Source organism: Chlamydomonas reinhardtii, chromosome 7 (assembly GCF_000002595.2).
Source record: "Chlamydomonas reinhardtii strain CC-503 cw92 mt+ chromosome 7, whole genome shotgun sequence".
NCBI classification, from domain to species: Eukaryota; Viridiplantae; Chlorophyta; class Chlorophyceae; order Chlamydomonadales; family Chlamydomonadaceae; genus Chlamydomonas; species Chlamydomonas reinhardtii.
Genome location: NC_057010.1, coordinates 3,679,306 through 3,700,763, shown reverse-complemented (window position 1 = coordinate 3,700,763; position 21,458 = coordinate 3,679,306). Strand labels below are relative to the sequence as shown.

The 21,458-nt window shown below is 66.8% G+C and overlaps 2 protein-coding genes across 2 annotated transcripts in view; one reads left to right on the top strand and one right to left on the bottom strand.

Moving 5' to 3' along the window:
• Positions 1 to 15,752, bottom strand: part of CHLRE_07g337582v5 (uncharacterized protein) — a 21,605-nt gene extending 5,853 nt beyond the window's left edge. Inside the window, exons 1-24 of the mRNA XM_043064289.1 lie at positions 15,524 to 15,752; positions 15,083 to 15,266; positions 14,571 to 14,769; positions 14,194 to 14,332; positions 13,769 to 14,019; positions 12,814 to 13,564; positions 12,396 to 12,517; positions 11,523 to 11,702; positions 11,289 to 11,364; positions 10,358 to 10,969; positions 9,940 to 10,068; positions 9,448 to 9,579; positions 8,961 to 9,106; positions 8,505 to 8,601; positions 7,773 to 8,045; positions 5,800 to 5,877; positions 5,266 to 5,406; positions 4,706 to 4,867; positions 4,129 to 4,272; positions 3,285 to 3,468; positions 2,878 to 2,960; positions 2,408 to 2,572; positions 346 to 1,930; positions 1 to 104 (exon numbers count right to left, since the gene is read on the bottom strand). The exon at positions 1 to 104 is cut by the window's left edge and continues 55 nt beyond it. Of these exons, the coding sequence (XP_042922857.1) occupies positions 1 to 104; positions 346 to 1,930; positions 2,408 to 2,572; positions 2,878 to 2,960; positions 3,285 to 3,468; positions 4,129 to 4,272; positions 4,706 to 4,867; positions 5,266 to 5,406; positions 5,800 to 5,877; positions 7,773 to 8,045; positions 8,505 to 8,601; positions 8,961 to 9,106; positions 9,448 to 9,579; positions 9,940 to 10,068; positions 10,358 to 10,969; positions 11,289 to 11,364; positions 11,523 to 11,702; positions 12,396 to 12,517; positions 12,814 to 13,564; positions 13,769 to 14,019; positions 14,194 to 14,332; positions 14,571 to 14,769; positions 15,083 to 15,266; positions 15,524 to 15,595 (6,009 nt within the window). The 5' untranslated portion in view covers positions 15,596 to 15,752. The remainder of the gene's footprint in view (positions 105 to 345; positions 1,931 to 2,407; positions 2,573 to 2,877; positions 2,961 to 3,284; positions 3,469 to 4,128; positions 4,273 to 4,705; positions 4,868 to 5,265; positions 5,407 to 5,799; positions 5,878 to 7,772; positions 8,046 to 8,504; positions 8,602 to 8,960; positions 9,107 to 9,447; positions 9,580 to 9,939; positions 10,069 to 10,357; positions 10,970 to 11,288; positions 11,365 to 11,522; positions 11,703 to 12,395; positions 12,518 to 12,813; positions 13,565 to 13,768; positions 14,020 to 14,193; positions 14,333 to 14,570; positions 14,770 to 15,082; positions 15,267 to 15,523) is intronic.
• Positions 15,753 to 15,872: 120 nt separating this feature from the next.
• On the top strand, positions 15,873 to 20,915 carry CHLRE_07g337516v5 (uncharacterized protein). The gene is made up of 7 exons (XM_043064288.1): positions 15,873 to 16,163; positions 16,315 to 16,960; positions 17,218 to 17,637; positions 17,939 to 18,169; positions 18,509 to 18,919; positions 19,142 to 19,198; positions 19,326 to 20,915. The coding sequence occupies exons 1-7, from the start codon at positions 16,093 to 16,095 to the stop codon at positions 19,533 to 19,535; spliced, it is 2,046 nt and encodes a 681-aa protein (XP_042922856.1). The 5' UTR covers positions 15,873 to 16,092; the 3' UTR covers positions 19,536 to 20,915.
• Positions 20,916 to 21,458: the final 543 nt, after the last annotated feature.

The following is a 21,458-nucleotide window of genomic DNA, read 5'->3' as shown; positions in this document are numbered from 1 at the left end:
CGAGCGCTGGCCGTACTTGTTGGAGAAGTGCGCAAACACAATCTCGGGCACGGACTGACGCCGCAGCGCCTCCATGCGACCCATCTTGCGGAGCAAGGCCTCGCCTGGGGGTTGGGGAGAGGTGGCGGTTGGTGGTGGTGGGTTTGGCAAAATCTATGTCTCAGACGCGCACGCCCCGCCACGCCACGCCGTGCACAAACCCTGACGCCCCCCACCCCGCCCCCCCTGTATGGGTTCTGGGTTGGCAACAAAATGGAGCACGGAGTACCCCACCCCGGTAGTTTAACTTGGCTTGGTTTAGTTTGGGCTGGTATCTACAACCCCCCACCACCACCACCGGCTCACCCTCCTTGTAGATGCTCTCCACCAGCCCCATCAGCCAGCCCTTGGGCCGCGGCCGCGCGTTGCGGTGCTGCTGCATGGCCGTGGCCAGACGCACGTTCTTGGGCGCCCGGCCCAGAGCCGTCGACTGCGCCGCCGCCGCCGCCGCCGCCGCCGCGCCGCCGCCGTCCAACTGCGAAAGCAGGTGCCCGGCGGAGGCCTGCGCCGCCAATCCGCCGCCGTTGGCGGCGGCGGCCGCCGCCGCCGCGTGTATGGTGGAGGCGGTCCGGAGCAGTTGCCCGATGTCGGGCACGGGTCCCGCGCCGCCGCCCGAGATCTTGGATCCAGCCGCCGCCGCCGCCGCCGCTGCGCGCTGTTGGTGCTGGTGCTGGTTGTTGCGCAGCGCGCTCTTGAGCATGCGAAGGCTGCTGACGTCGCGACCGCCGCCGCCGCCGCCGTGTCGGTCGCTGACGGCGCCGCCGTCGCCACGATCACCATGTACGGCAATCGTGGTGCTTCGGCTGACGGGCACGGTGCGCGAGCCGGTGTTGGAGGTGCGGCCCGGGCCGCCGCCGTCGGCGGCGGCGGCGGCGCCGCCGCCGCCGCGGGTGTCGCGGGCCGCCATGCTCTGCGCGCCGCGGCCCGTGAGTGCCTGGCTGGCGTTACGCTGCCGGCCCGCCGCCACCTGTGCCTCCAGGTCAGACGAGCGGTGGCGGCGCACGGCGGCGGCGCCGATGTCGGCGATGCGCACCGCGCCCTTGCCGGCGGCGGCGGCGGCGGGCGCCGCCACCAGGGGCAGGTCGTCATCGTCGTCGCTGCCGCTGTCATCACTGCCACTGCTGCTGGCGGTGCCGTCACTCAGCTCCTGCTGCTCGCCGCCGCCACCGTCGCTGCCGCCGCCGCCGCCGCCGCTGGCGGCACTGCTGCGGCGGGAGGCGTCCAGCGCGGTAGCTGCCGCCGCCGCCGCCGCCGCCACCACAGACGCGGCCTCCACTGCCGCCACGCTGCTGGCGGGCGCACGCGGCGGCTTGCCCGCCGCCGGCGGCGGCGCCGCCGCCACCGGCGGCGGCCCTGCGTCGGTCGCGCGCGGCGACGGCGACGGCTGCGTGTGCAGCGGCAGCGGCGGCACCTGCGCCGCCGCCGTCAGCGCCGCCGCCACCGCCAGCGGCTCCACGCCGCCGCCCTCCGACGAGCCGCGTGTGCCGCCGCCGTACGCCGCCGCCGCCGCCGCCTCCCCCTCGCCCTCCCCCTCGCTGTCGCTTTCGCTGCCCTCACCCACATATACATCCATCGCCCTCGACATGCTCTGAGCCAGCGCCGGCTTGATGCCGCGCCCCGGCGGCGAGGGAAAGCCCGCCGCCAGCTGCGCCGCCGCGCTGGCGGCGGTGGCGGCGGGCGAGCGCGGCGGCCGCGGCGACGGCGGCGTAAGGGCGGGCGGGTGGTGGGCGGCGGCGCCGCCGCCGCCGCCGGCGTGGGATTTGGCATTGGCAGCGTGCTTGGCACCCTTGCCGCCGCCGGACTTGCCGCCGCCGGATTTGCTGTGCGCCTTGGAATTGCGGCCGCCGCCGCCGCCGTGGCCCTTGCCGCCGCCACTGGCGTCCATAAGCATCTGTGCGTGCGTGGGCATGAGAGGGCGTGCGTGGGCATGTGAGGTCGCAGGGAGCGCGGGGGTGGGGAGCTGGCAGCGGCCATGCATGGGCACGAGCGGCGGCAAGCACGTGAAGAGCTGAGGTGGCCTCGCCGCCCTCCCCTCCCCTCGCCTGCTGCACCCGCCTCCGGCCCACCAGCCCAAGCTCCTTCCCCTGCCCCTCACCCACCCCTCCAATTGGACCCTCCACTTGGCGGGTATTGGTGGGAGCAATCCCCCTTCCTCACCCCCACACCCCCACTCTCCGGCCCCCTTCATGTATAATTCAAGCCGTTTCGTAGGAAACTGGCTACGCCCCCTGGGTAACGACTTGACGTCTGCAGTCTTCACTGCATCCTGTGCCGATTTTCCAACCACCCTTGCAACCCCGCTACACTTCTCTGTACCAATCCTTGCAACCCCCCCCCAACCCGCTCACCCCCACCCCCACCCGCTCACCCTCATGAGCGCGTCCCTGTCCTCCTGCCTCAGCGCGTCCACCACCAGTGCGGCCGAGGTGTCGGACAGGCACGCCAGCAGCGCCACCGCCTCCGAGGGACCCAACAGCGACAACAGCTCAGCCGCCTTGTCCGGGTCCAGCCGGCTCAGCACAGCGGCCTTGTCCTGAGGGTGTGTGTGGGCGAGATTGTGTGTGTGTGTGTGTGTGTGTGTGTGTGTGTGTGTGTACAATTCAGAATACTCGCAACAAATGTGAGGTATAGCGGTGTGTGTTGGGGGTGTCAGCACGGCGCGCACACACACACACGAACATACGCCACCAGCACCTCGCCCACCCCCCATGTGACTCTATCACGCCGTTCTCACTCCTCAACGTTGCAAGCTCATACTTCGCTCCGGAGAAGTCAACATTTCTGCACATGAGCGGCTACCCCTGCCCCCCCCCTCCCCCGCCCGCCCCCCGCCCGCACCTGCACTGCCATGAAGCCCATGATGCGGTCCGCGGAGGGCGAGGCCATGTCGCCCAGGGCCTCAGTGCCCGGGTACACGCCGCCTGGGTGGTGGTGGTGGTGGGGAATTGCAAGAATTGGTTCAGAGAAGTGTAGCGAAGGAAGCGAAGGGGGGGAGGGGGTCGCAAAGATGGTTGGGAAAGCGGGGGGGGGGTTGCAGGGATGTTTGGGGGGGGTGTTGTATATACCAGCCGAAACTAAACCAAACTTTCTTTCGGAGAGCGGCGGAGTGATTATACCACGAAGTATGAGGCGCCGCGGAGGGGGCACAGCCATGCACAGCTATGGGGCATCTGGTATCTACACACACACACACACACACACACACACACACACACACACACACACACACACACACACACACACACCTGGGTCCAGCCCCGCCGGCGGCGACACGCCCTCCAGCCCCCCGCCGCCCGCGCCGCCCTCCGGCCCGCCGCCGGGGGGCGCGGGGGTGGCTGCGCGCGTGTCCATCTCCAGCACCGTCTCCGCCGCCACCCGCGGCTGCATGGACTCGAGGATGGTCTGGCGCGCCTCCAGACTGTCCATACCCTGAGAGGGGGGGGGGGTTGTGTGTGTGCGTATGTGTTGAAAAAATCAACAAACCGAAGCCCGCCCAGACGGCGCGCCGGAGTTATTTACGGGATACCTACCGATACCGAGCGTCGTGTAGCCGCGTCGGCATACTTACCCGCAAAAAAAGTGTGTGTGTGTGTGTGTGTGCGTGTTTTCAGTCTGGATTGCACTGAGGTCGGGGGTATGGTGGATGCCGGTCGGTAGCTGAGGTTGGGACGAAGGAAGGAAGATGTGCAGGCGGCAGGTATGGCACGGCTTTGGGCGGCATCGTGGTCAGAAAGCCTGCCTCAGTGCCTGCCGGCTGCGCGCAACGGCCCCCTCTCCCCCTCCCCTCCCTCTCCTTCCCCCCTCCCTCCTCTCCCTCCCCCTCCCTCTCCTCCCGCCGCTACCATGCGTCTTCGTGTCTCTGCTTTCCTGCCGGGAACGGCGAACCCGGCTTGCAACTAACACCTCTGCCTGTGCTCCGCTCGTCTTCGTTGGATTTGGTTGAGTTTGGGCTGGTATTTATCCCCCCTACCCTCCCCTGGTTGGGCGAAGATTCCTTATTATATTGAGACTTATCTCGTTGGGCTCAGGCACATAGCCCTCCCTCCCTCCCTCCCCTCCCTCCCTGCCTCTCCCTCCCACCCCCCTCACCAGCAGCGCCTCCGCCGCCTTCACCGCGCCAAGCTCCTGAAGCAGGGCCGCCGCGCTGCTCGGGTCCATGGCCAACAGGATGGCCACCGCGGCGTTGGGGTCCAGATCCGCAAGGCTGGCGGCGGCGGGCGGCGGCTGCATGGCCTGTGGGGGGAGGGGCGCGCGGGAGGGGCGGTTCATGATTGACCAAGGAAGTGGTAGACGGTAGAGGCGGGAGGCAAAGGGAGAGGGCGGGAGGCGCGAGGGGGGAGGAGGGAGTGCAGGGTTCAGTGTGGGTTGCCAGAACCCGCATGTGTGAGCGCAGAGGGCTTTACGTGCAGGCAAGGGGAGAGGGAGAGCGAGGCGAGGAGCAGCATAGCTGCACACGTGTGTAGCCACCAACGGCTGCCGTCGAGCCGCCCACCCACTCAGAGCGTGTGCGGCGTGTGCCACATTTTAGCCGCCACACCCCAGCCGCCCTCAAACCCCTGATCCAACCCTAACCCTCCTTTGCATCGGTTTAGTTTGGGCTCGTATTTGCAACCACCCCGGCACCCCCCGCACCATCATTCCCCCTCGCACCACCCCGCGCACTCACCGACACGATGTTCGCGGCGATGTGCGGCGGCAGTCCGGCCAGCAGCCGCTGCCGCACCTCCGCCGGCGCCGCCGCCAGGATGCGCGCGGCGTGTGGGGCGTCCAGCGCCGCCAACACGTCCAGCTGCTCGGCCGGCGCCCAGCACAGCAGCTCCTCCACAGCCTGCGTGTTTGTGGGTGTGCAGTGTGGTGAAAAAACCACAAACGAAGCCCGCCCAGAGGTGTGTGTATGTGCGTGTGTTAAAGAGCACAAGGAAAACATTACGCGTAGGACAGTGTATGCGATGCAGAATTACGGCCGCGGATTACCTTCAGAGTATACTTACCGCAGCCGACCGACCTGCCGAGCCGAGACCATACTTACCCGAAGCACCTGTTACGCCCATCTACCTAACCTTGGGTGGGGATTAGTGTCCACACGATCCCAAGGGTGCAAGCCCATGCGAGTGTCTGTGTGTGTGTGTGCGTGTGTGTCAAGAAAACACAAGGGGCAAGGCACCCCGAATGATGATGTTTCCAAAGCACACCCACACACACACACCCCTCCTCACACGCGCGCACCTCCGCTGTGTCCATGCCTGTGAGCATGCGCGCGCCCAGAGGCGGCGAGTCCTTGACCGCCCGCATGGTGGCGGCCCACATGCCGCGGCCCAGGATGTGTGCCGTGTGCGACCGCATCACACTCGACATCACCACAACCACCTGGGGGAGGGGGCGAGCGGGAGCGGGGGAGGGAGGAGGGAAGAGGAGGAGGGAGGAGGGAGAGGGAGGAGGGAGAGGGAGGAGGGAGGGGGTGAAGGGGTTGCGGGGTTTACGGGGAGGATAAGGGGCGAGAGGTGTGGGATGAGGAGTACGGCGCAGGGGGCGCAGCGTGGCGGGGCGGGGCGTGCACGTCATCAAGGAACCCTCAGCGGGGCAGTCACTTCCGCCATCACCCTTCCCCTCTTCCCTCCCTTCCTCCCTGCCTCCCCACCGCCCGTCCCCTCTTCCCTTCCCTCCCCCCTTCCCTCCCTCCCTTCCTCCCTGCCTCCCCACCGCCTCCCCACCGCCTCGCCACCGCCTCCCCCCAGCCCTCTGACGCTGCCCAGCGCGCACCTGCGCCCGGTCCGGGTCGGTCATGGCCGCTAGCACCTCGGCCCGCCGCAGCTCGGGAAGCATCGCCAGCAGCAACACCTGCAGGTGCAAGGGGCAGGGCAGGGGCAGGGGGCAGGGGGTGGGGGGCAGGGGCAACGGGTGGGGGGGGGGGGTTGTAAATACCAGCCCAAACTAAACCAAAACCAACGAAAACGAGAGTGCAGGCAGAGGCGTTAGTTGCGAGCGATAATACTTATGGGATGTGGGTCGAGGCGTCGTGGAGCAGCAGGACGAGCGGCGCCGGCGATAAATGTCGCCGCCCGGGCTCGGTGACGCGCACAACAGCACAAGACAGGCACGCGGACGCGACAAGCAAAACCCACGACTTACCTGGCGACCAGGAAAGCAGCCCCGACGCCAGGCAGGGAGCGTCGGGCCAGGAGCACGACATGTGGGAAAGGGGCAAGGCAAAAATCGGAAGGGCAGGGCACAGTGAAAGGGCCGAGGCGTGTCGGCAGTAGGATAAAGAAGGGATAACAAAGACAAGACTACACACAAGCCCAGGCGGCGAAAGAGGCAGAGAGGGCGGGAGGCAAGGGTTAAGAGGTAGATGTGGGAGGCATGGGGACCAGTTAGGGGAGAGATGACGGGGTGCTGGGCAGTGTGCGGGCCGCGTACGGCTCCCCACAGGCACTGCCAGCCTGGATGCCCCGCACGCAGAGGGGGCACCCAGATGCAGGGATGGTTAGTCGGGAGGAAGGGCGGGGCAGGCAGGTGGCGCGCACAGGCAGGTGACACGGCGGGCCGTCAGGGAATGTCAGCGGGTACTCACGGGGTGTTGGCGGGCGGGGGAATAAAATAATGCTAAGGGGCTAGGGTAGTCCGGCAGCCGGCGGTGGGGCAGGTGGCGGCGCGCCACGAAGGTAGACATGGAGCCGGGCGAGGAGGTCAAGGGGTTGATGGGGCTGGGTAGGGGGGGCGGGGGGCTCCGGGTGACCACGGCGGACGAAGTAGAACAGGTGGGGGTTACGCCAGAGAAGGGTGGTGAATTGGCGGAACATGCACGGCCGGGAGTAGCCTTGCGCACTGAGGGCGGCCACCAGCTGTGCGGCCTCGTAGGCAAAGTTTTCCACGCACGTGATGACGCGGGCAAGGCGATGAAACTGGCTGACGAAGATGTTCCGCTTGCACTGCTCATTGACGGAGGAGTGGCGGGCGACGAAACGGGAGAGGCGGACCCCACCAAAGGCCGGCTGCTCACGCTTGTCGTACAGCTGGGTGACGATCCAGCAGCGGCCCAGGTGCACGGTGGAGCAGAGGAGGACGTCGAGGAAGGGGACGCAGGAGGGCGGGAGGTGGGGGTGGGACTGCTCAGGGACAGCCAGGGCCGGTGGGTAGAGGCCACGGAGGCCCTCATAGGACTGGGAGGTGTAGAGCAGGTGCTTAAGCCAGGGGTTGTTAAGGCATAACAGGTCGTCCAGGAACCGCCGACTGAGCCGGAACCGCCGCAGGATGGCACGTTGGGTGGGGTTGAGGGTGCCGATGCGGGACTGGCATAGGAACTCAAACTCATACCAGCCCAGGAAGAGGTTGGCAATGAAGGGGGCAGCAGAGATGCCCATGGGGATGCCACAGATCTGCCGGACGAGCGCAGGCCCAAAGCGGATGAAGGTGGAGGAGAGGAGCACATCGAGGAAGATGTTGCAGAAATCCGTGGGGGGGGGGGTCATGAGGGCGAGGCGAGGCGGCATGAGGGCATGCGTCGGGTCGGTGGAAGAGAAACGGCGGCCTCCCCCGTCCACGGTCCTACTGCCACGCCGGCCGCCAAGGCTGTCTCCTCTCCTTGTCCACACCCGTGCCCACACCTGCGCCCCGTGCCCTGCCCCCACCTGCGCCTCTACGTTCCTTGCCGAGTGTAACCCTTTGGCCCCGGCCCCACCCTTGGCCCACCTGCGCCTCCCCCACCCACCCCACCCCACAATCTCGGCCCCCACCTGCGCCTCCACATTCAGGTTGGCCAGCAGCCGTGCCGTGTCCTCCGCATCCAGACCCTCAAGAAGCTTGGTGCTCAGACCCGGACCCGCAGCCAGAGCCGCAGCAAACAGGTCGGCAGAGCTGGCGGCGGCCGGGCCGCCGTCACCGGCGGCGGCGGCAGAGGCGGCACCGTATATGCGCGCGGCGGCGTCGGCGTCGCGGCCGCGGCCGAAGGCTCGGCGGCGGGCGGCGGCTCGCTCCACAGCGAGCGTCAGCTTGTGAAACAGATCCAACTGCGCGGGTCGAAAGTAGAGCAGAGTGTGTGTGAAAGAGCACAAGGTGTGTGTTGTGTGTGTGTGTGTGTGTGTGCGCAGTGTGTTTGTGTGTGTGTGTGTGTGTGTGTAACAGGTAGCACAAGGTGAGAGGGTAGAATCCGCGAGCGCGAACGTGAGTGTGTTTGTGACAGGGCAGCTTGGGCAGGGGCGGTACGCGGCCCAAAGTAACGCGTTGGGGCCAGGGCTGCATGTGTCGACAGCTGCCACCAACGCCGGCCGCCACCTGCCGCCACTGCACAGCACCGGGGGCCGACACGTGCACCGCACACCACACACACACACACACACACACACACACGCACACACACACACGCACACGCACACACACACACACATATACACACACACACACACACACACACACCACCGACACACCGACACATCATCGCACACACTATCACACCGCCCTGGGCGTACCTTGGCCACCATGGCCTCCGCCTCCGGCCCGCCGGCGCTGACCCGCGGCGTGGGCGTCGGCGGCGGCTGGAACTCCGCCCCCGACCGGAACGCCACCCTGTTTATAGGGAGTTTACAAGGGTGTTGTAGGGAGAGTGTAGAGTTTGAGAACATCTGCTTTAATGCTACCAATAAAGCAAAGCAAAGCCGCAAAGCAAAAAGTGTGTACGGCGCCAAAGAGCACCAGGCCGGGACTTGGACGCCAGAAGATAGCGGCATACTGGCACATGGACGCTGGCCACGGCCTCAAGCCGCCGCCCTGGGCCGCGGCAACCTCTCGCCACAAGCCCGCCCTCCACGCCCTCCACGCACTCTCTCGTGTTGTAAAGCACACGAGGTATGGGACACGCAGACTATGCGAAACGCAGTGCACTCACTATGTTAAAAGAGCACCAAGGCAGAGCGCAAACCACTCACTTGTGTGTGCGGGTGCCCAGTACCTGAAGCGCGTGCCGCCACCTCAACTGTGCAATGCGGCCGCCCAGCTCGCCCTCCAGCGCCTCCCCCAGCGCGCCGCCCGCACGCACCACCATGCGGCTGCCGTCGCGCGCGCCCGGGGCGGCCTGAGGCGGCGGGGCGTGTCGGGTGCGTGTGTGTGTGTGACATGAGTGTGTTTATATCATGGAGAACATGTGCAACCAGTGCGCGTGCGTGACAAAGTGCGCGGAGCTCTGTTTGGCTTCAAACACATGTACCATATACAGCATACACTCTCTTTCAGTACGCCCTGTACACACATAAACATGCAAACACACACACGTGTGTGTTTCCTTGTACTCCTTAACACGCGCACACGCCCCCCCATGTACCACAGCTCGCATACGCGGCTGCAGTTTCTCCTTGCAGCGCGACTGTTTCCTTACGGGATTGGTTCAAAGTTAGCCCCACCCACCCACCCGCCCACCTGCATGGTGAGCAGCCCCTTGGCCAGCAGCTCGGCCTCGCGGCTCTTGAAGCGCGCGTTCTCGCGCTTCAGGAACTCCAGCATCTCCAGCTCGCGAGCAAAGTCGCGCCGCTCAGCCAGCCGCTTGGACAGCTGCGCGCGAGGAGCGAGCAGGGGGGTAGCCATCCATGGGATGGTGTGTATCAAATATGAAGTGAAGTGCCGGCGAGCAGGGAGAGGCGGCGGGGAGAGGAGGGGGAGGAGAGAGAGGGGTTGTAAATACCAGCCCAAATCAGACCAAACATTGTTAAACGAGGGGGAGGTTTGTGTTTCGTAGTTCCAAATAGGGGGAACACACGGCCGGTAAGAAGTGTCGTGCCACAACACGCCAAGGCGCCTCCCAGGCTCCCACGCCCCGCCTTTCGCCCCGCCTCCCGCCTCCCTTGCAGCCTCACAACAAGCCTCCCTCACCCTTTAACCCCTTCCCACCCACCCCACCCAAAACCCACCCACCTCGTGTATCTCGGCCTGCTGCGCCGCTGCGTGCCTGTGCAGCGCCTCCACCGACTCCTGATGGGCCGCCACGAAGGCGTTCCACACACCCGCCAGCGCGCGGCCGCGCTCGCCGCAGCCCACCTCCACCTGCAGAGGGTGCGTGTGTGTGTGTGTGTGTGTGTGTGTCCGTGTGTGTGTGTGTGTGTGTGTGTGTGACGACGTGGTGTGAAACGTTTGTGCTAACAGAGTAAGGCACATGCTACAGGTACTCACTGCGTGGCACATTGATAGTCCAGTAGCAGTTGAGTGGCTCCACAGGTTCAGTAGCGCCCCCCCCACCCCCACCCCCACCCCCACCCTCAACCCCCCACCATCCCCAACCACCCACCATTACCCACCCTCACCCACCATCACCCACCCACCATCACCCACCCACCTGGCGCACTATGTCCGCCATGCAGATGCAGGAGCCCACCGTCAGCGCCGCAGAGGCGTAGGCAGACATGTGGAACCCGCCGCCACCGCCGCCGCCACCGCCGCCACCACCTGCCGCCGCGCCGGCCTCGACCCCTGTCGCCTCGCCGCCGCCGCCCTCCGCGCCGCTCCCCACCTCCCCACCAGGGGCCTCGCCGCCATTCGCCGCCGCCGCCGCTGCGCCTGCTCGGCCGCTTCCCACACTGCCGCCGCCGTCACCACCGCCGCCGCCGCCAGTTGGCCCCGAAAACGACGACGACGATGGTTGCACCAGATTTCCGCCGCCACCGCCGCCGCCGCCGCCGCCAAGCGGTGCGCCGGAGGCGCTGACGCGCATGCGGCGGGCGGTGGCGGCGCCGCTGCCGGCCGCATGCGCTGCCGCCTCCCCGCCGCCGTCGCCGTACAGCATGCCCGTACTGGAACTGTTGGCGCTTCTGGCGGCGGTGTATGGGCTGTAGGCACCGCCGCCGCCGCCGAGGCCGCTGCCAGTGTGAGGCGGCGGCGGCGGCACGCCGCGGCGTGTGTGCGCCGTGAGTAGCCCCGATCTGTGCGCGTCCACAGTCTGGGACTTCTCCTGAGTGTGTGCGCGCATGTGCACGAGCGCCGGTATAAAGCGTGAAAGGCGTCTGGGTGCGGCCTGAAGTGCGACAGGCAGGCCTAGAAGCGGTCTGGAAGCGAGCATTCTCCCACCCTGAAGTGTGCTCCATGGGCACATGACGAACCCGCTAGCACACGTGTGTGCGTCTGTGTGTGCAATCGCGCCTTGCCAGTTGCCCCCACGTACAACCCGTTTGCAACTTTGCATGAATGGCTACCCCCGGGTAGTTTGGGCTGGTATCTACAATCCCTCCACCAACACCACACACATGTACACACACACGCCCAGCCCGCACCTGCAGGCTGCCCTGCAGCAGTGTGGTGAAGGGAGCCAGGATGGCAGGCGCCTGCAGCTGGATGCCGGACAGGCCACTGGAGCGCGACGGAGGGAGGAAGTGGGTGGGTGGGTTGATGGAGGGGAGGAGCGGAGCACGGGAAGAGGGGAGGACGGTTGAGCTAGCGATACGCAATGCGTTGTCTAGTCATCCGCGATGCTGCTAGCTCGTACGGCATTCGCGCTGGAGCCTCACCGCAGCTGCCACTCGCCGCCGCCGCCGCCGCCTCCCGCTGCTGCGCCCCCGCCGCCTCCGCCTGCTCCGCCTCCGCCTCCGCCCGCGCCGGCCCTGCCGCGTGTCTTGGCTGCCTCGTTGAGGGTGGCGATGGCGTCCGCACACAGCGCCGCAAGCATGTCGGCACGCCAGGAGGCAGACCTGCAGACAGCGCACGACACGGCGTGGATGAGGGCAGGGAGCGGGACAGGGGAGGGGAGGGGTTGTAGGTACCAGCCCAAACTAAACCAAACCGAGGGGAAGGGAGGGGGCTGCAGGGTTGGGCAGTGCAGCAGTAGAGGTCCAGGGACACGGAGGGGAGGGGAGGCCAGGGAGGGGAGGAGAGGGGAGCACAGGTGGCAGCACGCGGCTGCGGGCCCGGCGTGCCGTCGCCACAACACCCAGCGCCGTGCTGTGTGAAGGTGTCCCCCGTTCACTGCCCCCCGGTCACTGCCCCCCCCCTACCGGCGCACAGGCCACAGCACCCCCACATCAGGCACGGTCAAGCACCGCGGTCGCCACCACCACCGCACTGCGGGCACTCGCCACGCCGCCCCTCCCACGTCCTCTCCTGTGGCTCCCCCCTCCCCATGCTCGCCTCCTCGCTTGTTTGCATTGGGTTTGGCATTAGCTTGGGCTGCTGCACACAATCCCCCCCCATCATCGCTTGCAACTGTCGCCTCTGCCTGTGCTCCGCTAGTTGGGCTTGGTTTGGTTTAACTTGGGCTGGGTTTTACAACCCTCCCTTGCCGTGTCTTGCTGTCCCCTGATTCCCCTGCTTGCACTACACTCCCCATGTTTCGACCTTCCAACACCCCCTCCCTCCCTCCCTCCCCGCCGTGTCCCCCCTCCCACCTGGCGGCCGCGCTGCCTGGGTCCCTCAGCATGTCCAGCAGCAGTCCCTCCACCGCCACCGCCTCACTGCGCGCCGGCGGCTTGTCACTGGGCAGGACCAGCAGGCAGGCGCCGCCGCCCGACTGCGAGGGGGGGAGGAGGGAGGGGAGGGGTTGCATGCCCGAGCCCAATACAGCAGTTCATCATACGAAAGCCCACCCAGGGGAGAGAGCAGGGAAGGAGGGGAGTGCTGGGCACGTGGGTCTGAGGGAGGGGCGCCGCACCCGCACCCGCACCTGCACCCGCAACCATCGTACCTGCCCACCACACGAACACGAACAAGCACACACACGCGAGCACCCACGTGCGATATATAATCCCCTACCACAACCACAAACACACACACACACACACACACACACTGCATACACACACGCACCTGCACCACCATGGCCGGCAGCTCCAGCCCCAGCGCCCCCCAGCAGTGCGGCAGCCGCAGCAGCAGCGTGCGCCGCTGCAGCGTGTGCGCCGCCGCCGCCGCCGCCTGCAGCGAGGTCAGCTGCGCCGGCGTGTAGCCCGCGCCCGCCAGCGCCAACACCGAGCCTCCACCGCCTCCACCTCCTCCTCCTCCTCCTCCGGCCCCACCGTACCCAGGCAGCAGGCTGCTATCCACCAGACCAAGCGCGCCGAACTGCGGCCCGACCAGACCCTCAAACGCCAACAGACCAGACGCCACATTGGCGGCGGTATGGCCGGAGCCGTCGCGGAAGCCGCGGCCCGGCGAGCCCATGCGGTCGGCGGCGGCGGCGCCGCCGCCGCCCACACTGACGCTCCAACTGCTGCGGTTGACGCCGCCGCCGCCGAGTAGCGAGGCCTCGCGGTCGCGAAGGTCGCGATCCATTTCCGAGAGGTCCAACGGCGCCACTGCTACTGCCGCCGGCACCGCGCCGCTACTGCCGCGTGCCGTGCGGGCGCCGCCGCTGCCGGGCCCCGGGTAGGTGAGGGACAGGGAGCTGGGTCCGCCGCCACCCAGTCCGTCATAGTCACTGTAGGAGCCCTGGGCCGCGATGGGCGGCTGGTGCTGGTGCTGCTGCTGGTGGCTGCCGCCGCCGCCGCCGCCGTATGCGTGTTGCGGCTGCGGCGGCAGGTGGCCGGGCAGCGGCACCTGGATGGTGTAGTTGGCTTGCGGCCTGGTGGGGGCGGGGTGGGAGTGGCGAGGGGCGAGGAAAGGCAGCGGTGCGTGTCAGGCCGCAACACACAATGACATTGGCCCTGCGCAGTAAGATTGACAGCACAGCACCGCCCCTTCCCGCCCGTTCCCCTAACGCCTCTGCCTGTGCTCCGCTCGTTTTCGTTGCTTATGGTTTAGTGGGCTGGTATTTACAACTCCCCACCTGTACAGCCCAGCCGACTCGGCCCAGGCGTGCTGCTGCGCCTCACGCACGTGTGCCCACGTGATGGGCGGCGGGCCCTGTGCCGACCCCTGTGCTGGCCCCTGTGCCGACCCCTGTGGGCCGGCGCCGCCGGGGCCGGCGCCGCCGGCTGCGGCTGCCGCCGCCGCGGCTCCGGCGGCGGCCAGTGCTGAGAGGGCGGTGTCGCGGGGCGAGCGCGGCGCTGCGGGGGGACTGCGCCCGCCGCGAGAGGTCTGCATGCGGAAGGAAGGAAAAGAGAGAGAGAATGTCAGCTGGTCTTCTTGCCAGGTTTGGAGCTCTCAGCCTTTTTCGCCCCTTAAACTTGCGCAAGATGCTCGGGGGTGTCACTGCGGCCGCACACCACCACCTGAGACCTGCAACTTAGACCGACCGACCGAAGCACATACCTGTGCGGGACTGCCGCTTGCCCCCGCGCCCGTCCAAGCGCCCGCCCCCGCGCCGCCGGGCGGCTTGTAGTGCTGCGGCGAGTGGCGCCGCGCCGTGCGCTCCCCGGCGCCGCCGCCGAACGCGCCGCCGGCATCCAGCCTGTGTAGGCCGCACACACAGCACACCGCCACAACAGGCCGCCACAACAGGTCGCCACAACAGGTCGCCACAACAGGCCGGCACAACAGGTCGGCAACAGCCGCAGCCGCCTGGACAGGCCAACTCGCGAGCTGCGGCGCTAGGGTCGGATGGTTGCGCGATGCCCCCCAGCCCAACCCTGGGCTCCCTGCCTTCGCAGTTGTTGCGCACCCGCCACTTCCCCCCTTCACACACCCACCTGGGCAGCGGGGCGGTCGCAGAGCCCCACGCCACTGCCGGCGACGATCCGCCGCCCAGCCCTCCGCCGCCGCCCTCCTGCCAGGAACCCACGCCGCCGCCTCCGCCGCCGCCGCTGCCGCCGCCGCCGGCTCCTCCCCGGGAGGCCTCCGGGAACAGGGAGCCCGTGGACGCAACTAGCATCGAGCGCCGCTGCCCGCCTGCGATATGTGGTATGCGGTGTGCGGTGCGTGATGCGGCCGAGGCGTTGCGTGTTGCGTGTGTTGGGATGCATGGGCGGGTGTAGGTGTGAATGATGTTGGTAGTGCCGTGCAGTGCGGTGTTGCGCCTTGACAGCACGGACCCCACAGCCGAACTGCCATGCGTCAGGGCAACGGCAGGTGTGCCTTGGGCGCCACTAGCAGCAACGCGCCCCCCTGTGCTGTAAGGCTCGGCGCGTGTCTGCCATGTGCTGCCCGGTCCTGCACACAACCCCTTCCACCTTGCGCCGCCCCGGGCCGCCCGCTATCGCACCTGCCAACACGTACGGCGACGTCGCCGCGCCCGGCCGCGGCACCGGCGGGAACGGGCCGCCGCCGCCCATGCGGTGCATCGGCAGCGCGCGAGAGGGCGAGCCGTTGCTGCCAGTGCCGCTGACGTCGCCGGTGGCGGCCCGGCCGTAGCCCTGCTGCGACTGGCCCGGGCCAGCACCCGGCGACTGTTGTTGCGTGGGCACCGACGAGGCGATGCGGCAGATGGGTGGTTGGGTTGGGCAGTGAGTGGGAGTTAGTTCGCCCCGCCTCAGCAAGGGCGCGCGAGGGCGGCCCGGGAGCCTGCAAAATGGCGGGAGTATGTTCGAGGCCCCCGCAGCCCGCCCGCCGCACTGCTCGCTGCGCTCGAAGGAGCTCGCATGCTGCGCATTCCCACGCTCGGGACGCCAAGAAGCACGCGGCTGCAGGCCCCATCGCAACGCACCTGTGGCTGCTTGCCATTATTATTGCGCCGCTCGCTGAGGGGCGCGAGCGAGAGGTCGGTGACTCTGCTCATTTGCGCGTCCTTCCGTAAACTAACTCATTCTTCATTTAAAATTAGTTCCATCAAACCAAATAGTCATATTGTGCATGTAAGACATTACGAGTCTTCAAACTCACAGTCTAGCCTGTTTACAGCTTTCTCACAGACTTGCCATGCCCACAGTTGTAATTGGTAGATAGACGTGTACTGGCGTGCATAATCATCAAGTGTATTGAATCCTGCAAGCGAAATGATCCGTCGCATGCAGTTTGTCCTTGTCGCCGCTTCGCCATCAATAGCCAGGATGCACTATACAAAGCTGTCCTACTTGGCTTGTATACCAATTGAAACATTGTTAATCTTGTTTGAGCCCTTGGCCGGCCTTGGCCAATTGTAGGCACAAATTCAGACCCCTATGCGAGTCGTGTGTGCTAACAAGACCTGCTTTAAGTACAGCATCAAACGAAGCAGTTGCGCCGTGTTGTGTGCGTGTACGCGTAGCCCTTTAAAAAAGGTTGGGCCACACAGGGATGCCGCCGGTGGAGTGCCCAGGCATGACACGAGGGGTGCACACGCTTCGGCGACTTCTGCCGCGGTCCTGGTGAGGACGGGAGAAGCAGGTTGCGGGAAGGGATAAGATTACAGGCGCTTTTTGATAGACACTCTTCTGAGTTCAGGCTTCGTGCTGGCGTAAGGCTGAACCGTGCCACTCAAAAGCGCTCAGCATGACAAGCGCGTTCGTCCCGCTGCAGGCGCACTGAGTTGTGGGCTGCACAGGGACCCGTGGCGCGCCACAACAGCAGTAGCAGTAGCCGCAGCAGCAGTGGTGCCGGCGCCGGAGCACCACCAGCAGTAGCAGTAGCAGCAGCAGCCGCCAGAGCGGGAGCGGCTGCCCCCGCCTGCCGCAGGGGCGCATCTCACAAGCCCGCTGCAAGGCCACTTGCGCCTTCCAGTCCTTCCTTCTCCAGCGCCCCGACCCAAAACTCCGCCTGGCGGCTTTGCCAGTCGCCACAACACCTCGCTGCTCGGCCACACGCACCGGCACCACCGGCGCCGTCAGCCTCAGCGCCCACACGGCGGTCAGTAGCAGCATTAGCTTCACCCACGCCATCAACACCTGCATCAACGTCAGCGGCCTCAACAGCACCAGCACCAACAACACCAGCAGCACCAGCACCAACAGCACCAGCACCACCAGCACCAGCAGCACCACTGCCAGCGGCTTCCCGGCCGGCGCTGACCTCCACGCCGCAGCTGCCGCTGTGCCGGCGGCCGGCCGCCCACGTGGAGCCGCTGGCGGCGGTGGCGCGCTGGCGGCAGGCGCAGGCGGAGCGCATTGCGGCGCTGGGCGACACCTGGGAGCAGCGAGACGGCGGGCCAGGGGCGGAGCTACTGCTGGTGAGGGGGCCTCTTACTCCCACTCGCATATGCGGCTGCAGATTCCTCCTTGCAGCGCTCCTGTTTTCTTACGGGATTGGTCCAGAGTTAATTCCCACTCCTGGGCTCTCCCGGAGGCGTCCTGTGCAGTGGGTTTGACGGAAGTCACTTACCGCATCCGGGAGGGGACAGGGGATTGTGACTGTGCAAGTTCCTGTGATCCTGTCCCCTCCGTGGTGTTGACCTGCCCATTTGCCCACCCACACGTGTTATCGCAGCGGGAGCTGGACTGGGTGCTGGACGACGTCATTGAGGCGGTCAGGTACGGCCCACCCACCACCACCACCACCGCCACCACCACCACCACCACCACCACCACCACCACCACCACCACCACCACCACCACCACCACGGCGGCGGCAGCGGCGGCCGGCCCCACCTCTCCCTCTCTCTCCCCTGCCAACGCCAGCACCGGGAGCAGCACCTCAGGCAGCGCGGGCGCGGGCGCGGGTGCGAGTGCGGGCGCAGCTGCCGCCCGCTCCTCCTCCGAGCTGTCGGGCTGGGAGGAGACCAGCTGGCGGCTGCTGGAGCCGGCGGTGCGGGCGGCGGCCACGCGGCGGCAGGACACGTCGGGCTGGCAGCTGCGGCTGCGCGAGCCCAGCGCCCTGCTGTGGGAGTGGTGGGAGCGCCGGCTGACGGTGAGGTGGGAGGCGGGCGGGGGCAGCGGGCGTGTCGTCTGTGAGCGTGTGACGAAGTAAACGCTGTGTGGTGGCTCACGCTGTGCCGTGTGCGGGCCGTGTTGCTGCCTCGCTGGGGTATGGTACTGTGGTTCCACGTTACACCATCGCCCCGCGCCCACTGTTGCCCCGCCTCCACACGGTCGCCGCGCACCCAAACACACGCACATACACATTTGTGACACGTGCACATACACACAAACACTTCTATAACACACACACACACACACACACACACACACACACGCACACGGTTGCGCAGGAGCGTGTGCCGTTCCAGTACCTCATCTCCTCCGCGCACTGGCACACCTACGTGCTGGCGGTGGGGCCGGGCGTGCTGGTGCCGCGCCCCGAGACCGAGGCCTTCCCACAGCTGGTGGCGGCGGCGCTGGCGCGGCGGCCGCGGCTGGCGGCGGCGCCGTGGGCGGACCTGGGCACAGGCAGCGGCGCCATAGCCATTGCCGCCGCGGACGTGCTGCGCAAGAAGAACAAGGTGGGCGGGTATGGAGGAGGGGGATGGCGAGGTAAAGTCGCTCGGGGAGGTGGGGTGGGGAGTGGGGTGGCGTGGGTGAGGGCTCGAGTCCGCGTACGTGCGCGGGCGGGGATGGAGGGAGCGGAGGGTTGGGGTAGGGTGTAGGTCGCGGGTGCTGATTGCTGGGGGCGGGACGGGCGGAACGGGCGGGTGGGTGGGCAGGTGTTGGGAAGACGGTGCTGGTGGCATGTGTTGGGGGCTGAGGTTTGGCTGCGGCGCCCTCAGTTTGGCGCCTGGTGCGGTGGCTGGGTCGGCTCTGGCTGACGTCGCTCCCGCGGTTGCTGCGGACGCATGCCACAGGCCGCGGAGGTGTGGGCGGTGGACGTGAGCCCCACCGCCGCCGCCTACGCCGCCTTTAACGCGGCCCTGGTGCTGGGCAGTGAGCCCAGCGACAGCAGCAGCACAACCACCAACAGCAGTAGCACAACCACAACCACTAGCAACAGTAGCACAACTACCAACAGCAGCGCCACCAGCTCCGGCACCAGCACCAGCACGGGCCAGGCCGCCCCGCGCCACGTGCGTGTGGTGTTGGGCAGCTGGTTCGCCCCGCTGCGGGCGGCGGGGCTGGCGGGGCGGCTGGGCGGGCTGCTGAGCAACCCGCCGTACATCCCCCGGCGGCAGATGCGGGGGCTGCAGGAGGAGGTGGGGCGGCACGAACCCGCGGGCGCGCTGGACGGCGGCGAGGGACCCGGGCTGGACAGCCTGCAGGTGGGTGTGTGGGGAGGGGTGGGGAGATGAGGGGGAGGAGGCTGGGATGATGAGGGGGAGGTGACATGTGTTTTGTTTCTTTGTGTGGAGGTGCCACTTGGCCCCGCGCGATGCAGCGGTTGGGGCGACTGGTCAGCACCGGCTTTCCTGGTAGGGCTGGGCGCGCAGGGCTGCTGTGCACCTGCGCTGCAACCTGAGGACTGTGCGTCTGTACGCCGACAGGAGCTGTGTGACGGGGCGGCGGAGATGCTGGCGCCTGGCGGGCTAGTCGCGTTCGAGGTAAGGTTGATTTCCCCGGCGCCGTAAGCCAATAATGCAGCGGGTGTCCCACTTCTTACTGACCCACACATGAGGTTCTTGATCCGGCGGCTTGGGTTATGCCTTCAAACATTCCCACGGTCTGCAGACGGCCGGCGGCGAGCAGGCGGACCTTGTGGCGGGGCTGTTGCGGCGGCAGCAGCAGCAGCAGCAGAAGCATGGAGATGGCGGCGGCAGTAGCAGCAGTGGCAGGGATACTGCAGGGCCGGGCTCGGACACGCCTGCGTTTGTGGATGTGGAGGTGCTGGAGGACTGCTACGGCGTGAGGCGCTTCGTGCGCGCGTACCGGGCGGACTGAACGGCGGCGGTGCCACTTGTCGAGCAGGTGGCTGCTGGGGGTGCAGGGTGTCGAGCAGGTGGCTGCTGGGGGTGCAGCGATGGGGTTGGCGGATCGGGATATGACCAAATAACCGTATTTTGTAGAAGGCCTAAGCGACCTTCTCGCCCTTAGTTGTATTCATATCATAAAACTACACATCTACTTGCGCAGGCAAGCATGGCAAACTCGTCGCAGCTCGCGAAGACCGCAGAGGCGCTGATGGCTGCGGCATTGAACGAGGCCTCGGCCGCGGCCTCGGGCGCAAGCAGCGACACCGTGGCCGAGCTGCGCCACATCCACGGCATTGCGATCAAGCTGCTGGCAAGCCAGGAGGCGGCGACGGAGAAGCTGCTGGCGGGACAGGAGGCGATGCGGCAGGAGCTCGCCGGGTTGCGGGCGGGGCAGGCAGCACTGCTGCAGGAGCTGGCGGCTGCGCGGCAGGCGGCTGCGCGGGAGGGGCGGGCGGCGCGCCTGCAGAGGGCTATTCATATTGCCGCAACGCGTTACCCGAACGGCGAGATCATATGGGTCCTGATGGCTCTAAGCCGCGGCCTGACGGCGATAGACATGGAAGCCTGCCCAGGTTTCAGCCGATTCAGTTCCGAGGAATGCCGCACACGCCTGGTGAATGACCTGGAGAGCCTGACGGGCCTGAGCTTCCGGCTAGAGAAGAAGGGGAGAAGCTGGTGCCTGCAGGAGCAGCAGAAGTAGCGGGGTGCGAGAGCACAAGGAAAGAAACACGCAGGAGTGGTGTGTGCGGCGGAAGGCGGAGACACGCGGCCAGGACTGGTGGGGCGGCGGCAAGTAAGGCTGGCTCGCAGCTAGCGGGGGAGAACCATGCGGTGATCGATGGGGAGTTGACTGCCCGTCGCTGCATGCCATGCATAGCATACAAGTGGGCGGTTATGAGGGGTTGGGATGTAATTGCTATTGACCTATGTATGCAAGCCACTTGGCGCAACTGCTCCAACGGCCACGTGGGCAGTTGGCCTGGGCAGTTCATTGGTCACCCGCACGGTCAGTTGTAGATGCCAATTTGCAGCACTGCCACACATGTCCAAACACCACGACGTGCACAGCTGTCCTGATGCTGTGCAAGGAAGGTTGCTGCTAGAAAGAGCGAGGCTGGCGGGTGGATGGGAAGGTAGAGGTACTGCCCGTCTGCTCGTGTGCTTAATTGGTGGGGTGAGGTGAGGTGTGAGCATGGCGGGCGCACACACAGGCTTTGCCGCCGGCCCTGGCATGAGGCGGGATGGCGCTGCACCGCTGGCAGAAGGAAAGTTGGGGCGAGCTGTACGGTAGTTCATGAGACAGGGCGCACCTGTCGGTGTCGGAGCTGCTTTGTAAGGTACGGTGGATGCGTAAGGTGACGACGTTCCTTGGCGGGAGGTCATGGGCGGGGGGAGGGGGGCGAGAGGGAGCGGGCGGTCTGGGGCTGCCAAGCGGGGTAGCGGGCACACGTGGCCGTCAGGACAGCCTTCAGGTCGTCGCAGCCTCAATCCGGAACTCAGGGCGAGGACGGGCGGGCCGCGAGGGAGGCTCAGACACGACTGGGGGAACGAGGGAGCTGAGGCGTGGGCAGGGGTCCAGCCGGACGGCGGGCAGATGCAGAGTCCTGCAGAGTCTTGGGGCTGATGCGGAGGTGGCTGGGTCCAGCGCGACGCGCCGTGAAGTCCACAGCAAGGCAGACCTCGCTCCGACCTCGCTCTTCCTGCAAACAGTGTACTGGCAGGAACAGTGTACTGGCAGGTACTGGGGTCCATAGGCACACGGGCATTTCACCTCACCTTTCATCAACCTCATTCACCTCAAGCGCTCATTGTTATCATCAGCAATATATACGCAGCAGCTCTGGGTCACGGTAAGAACGGTTTTGGGCTTTGCGACGTCATTCCATAATCA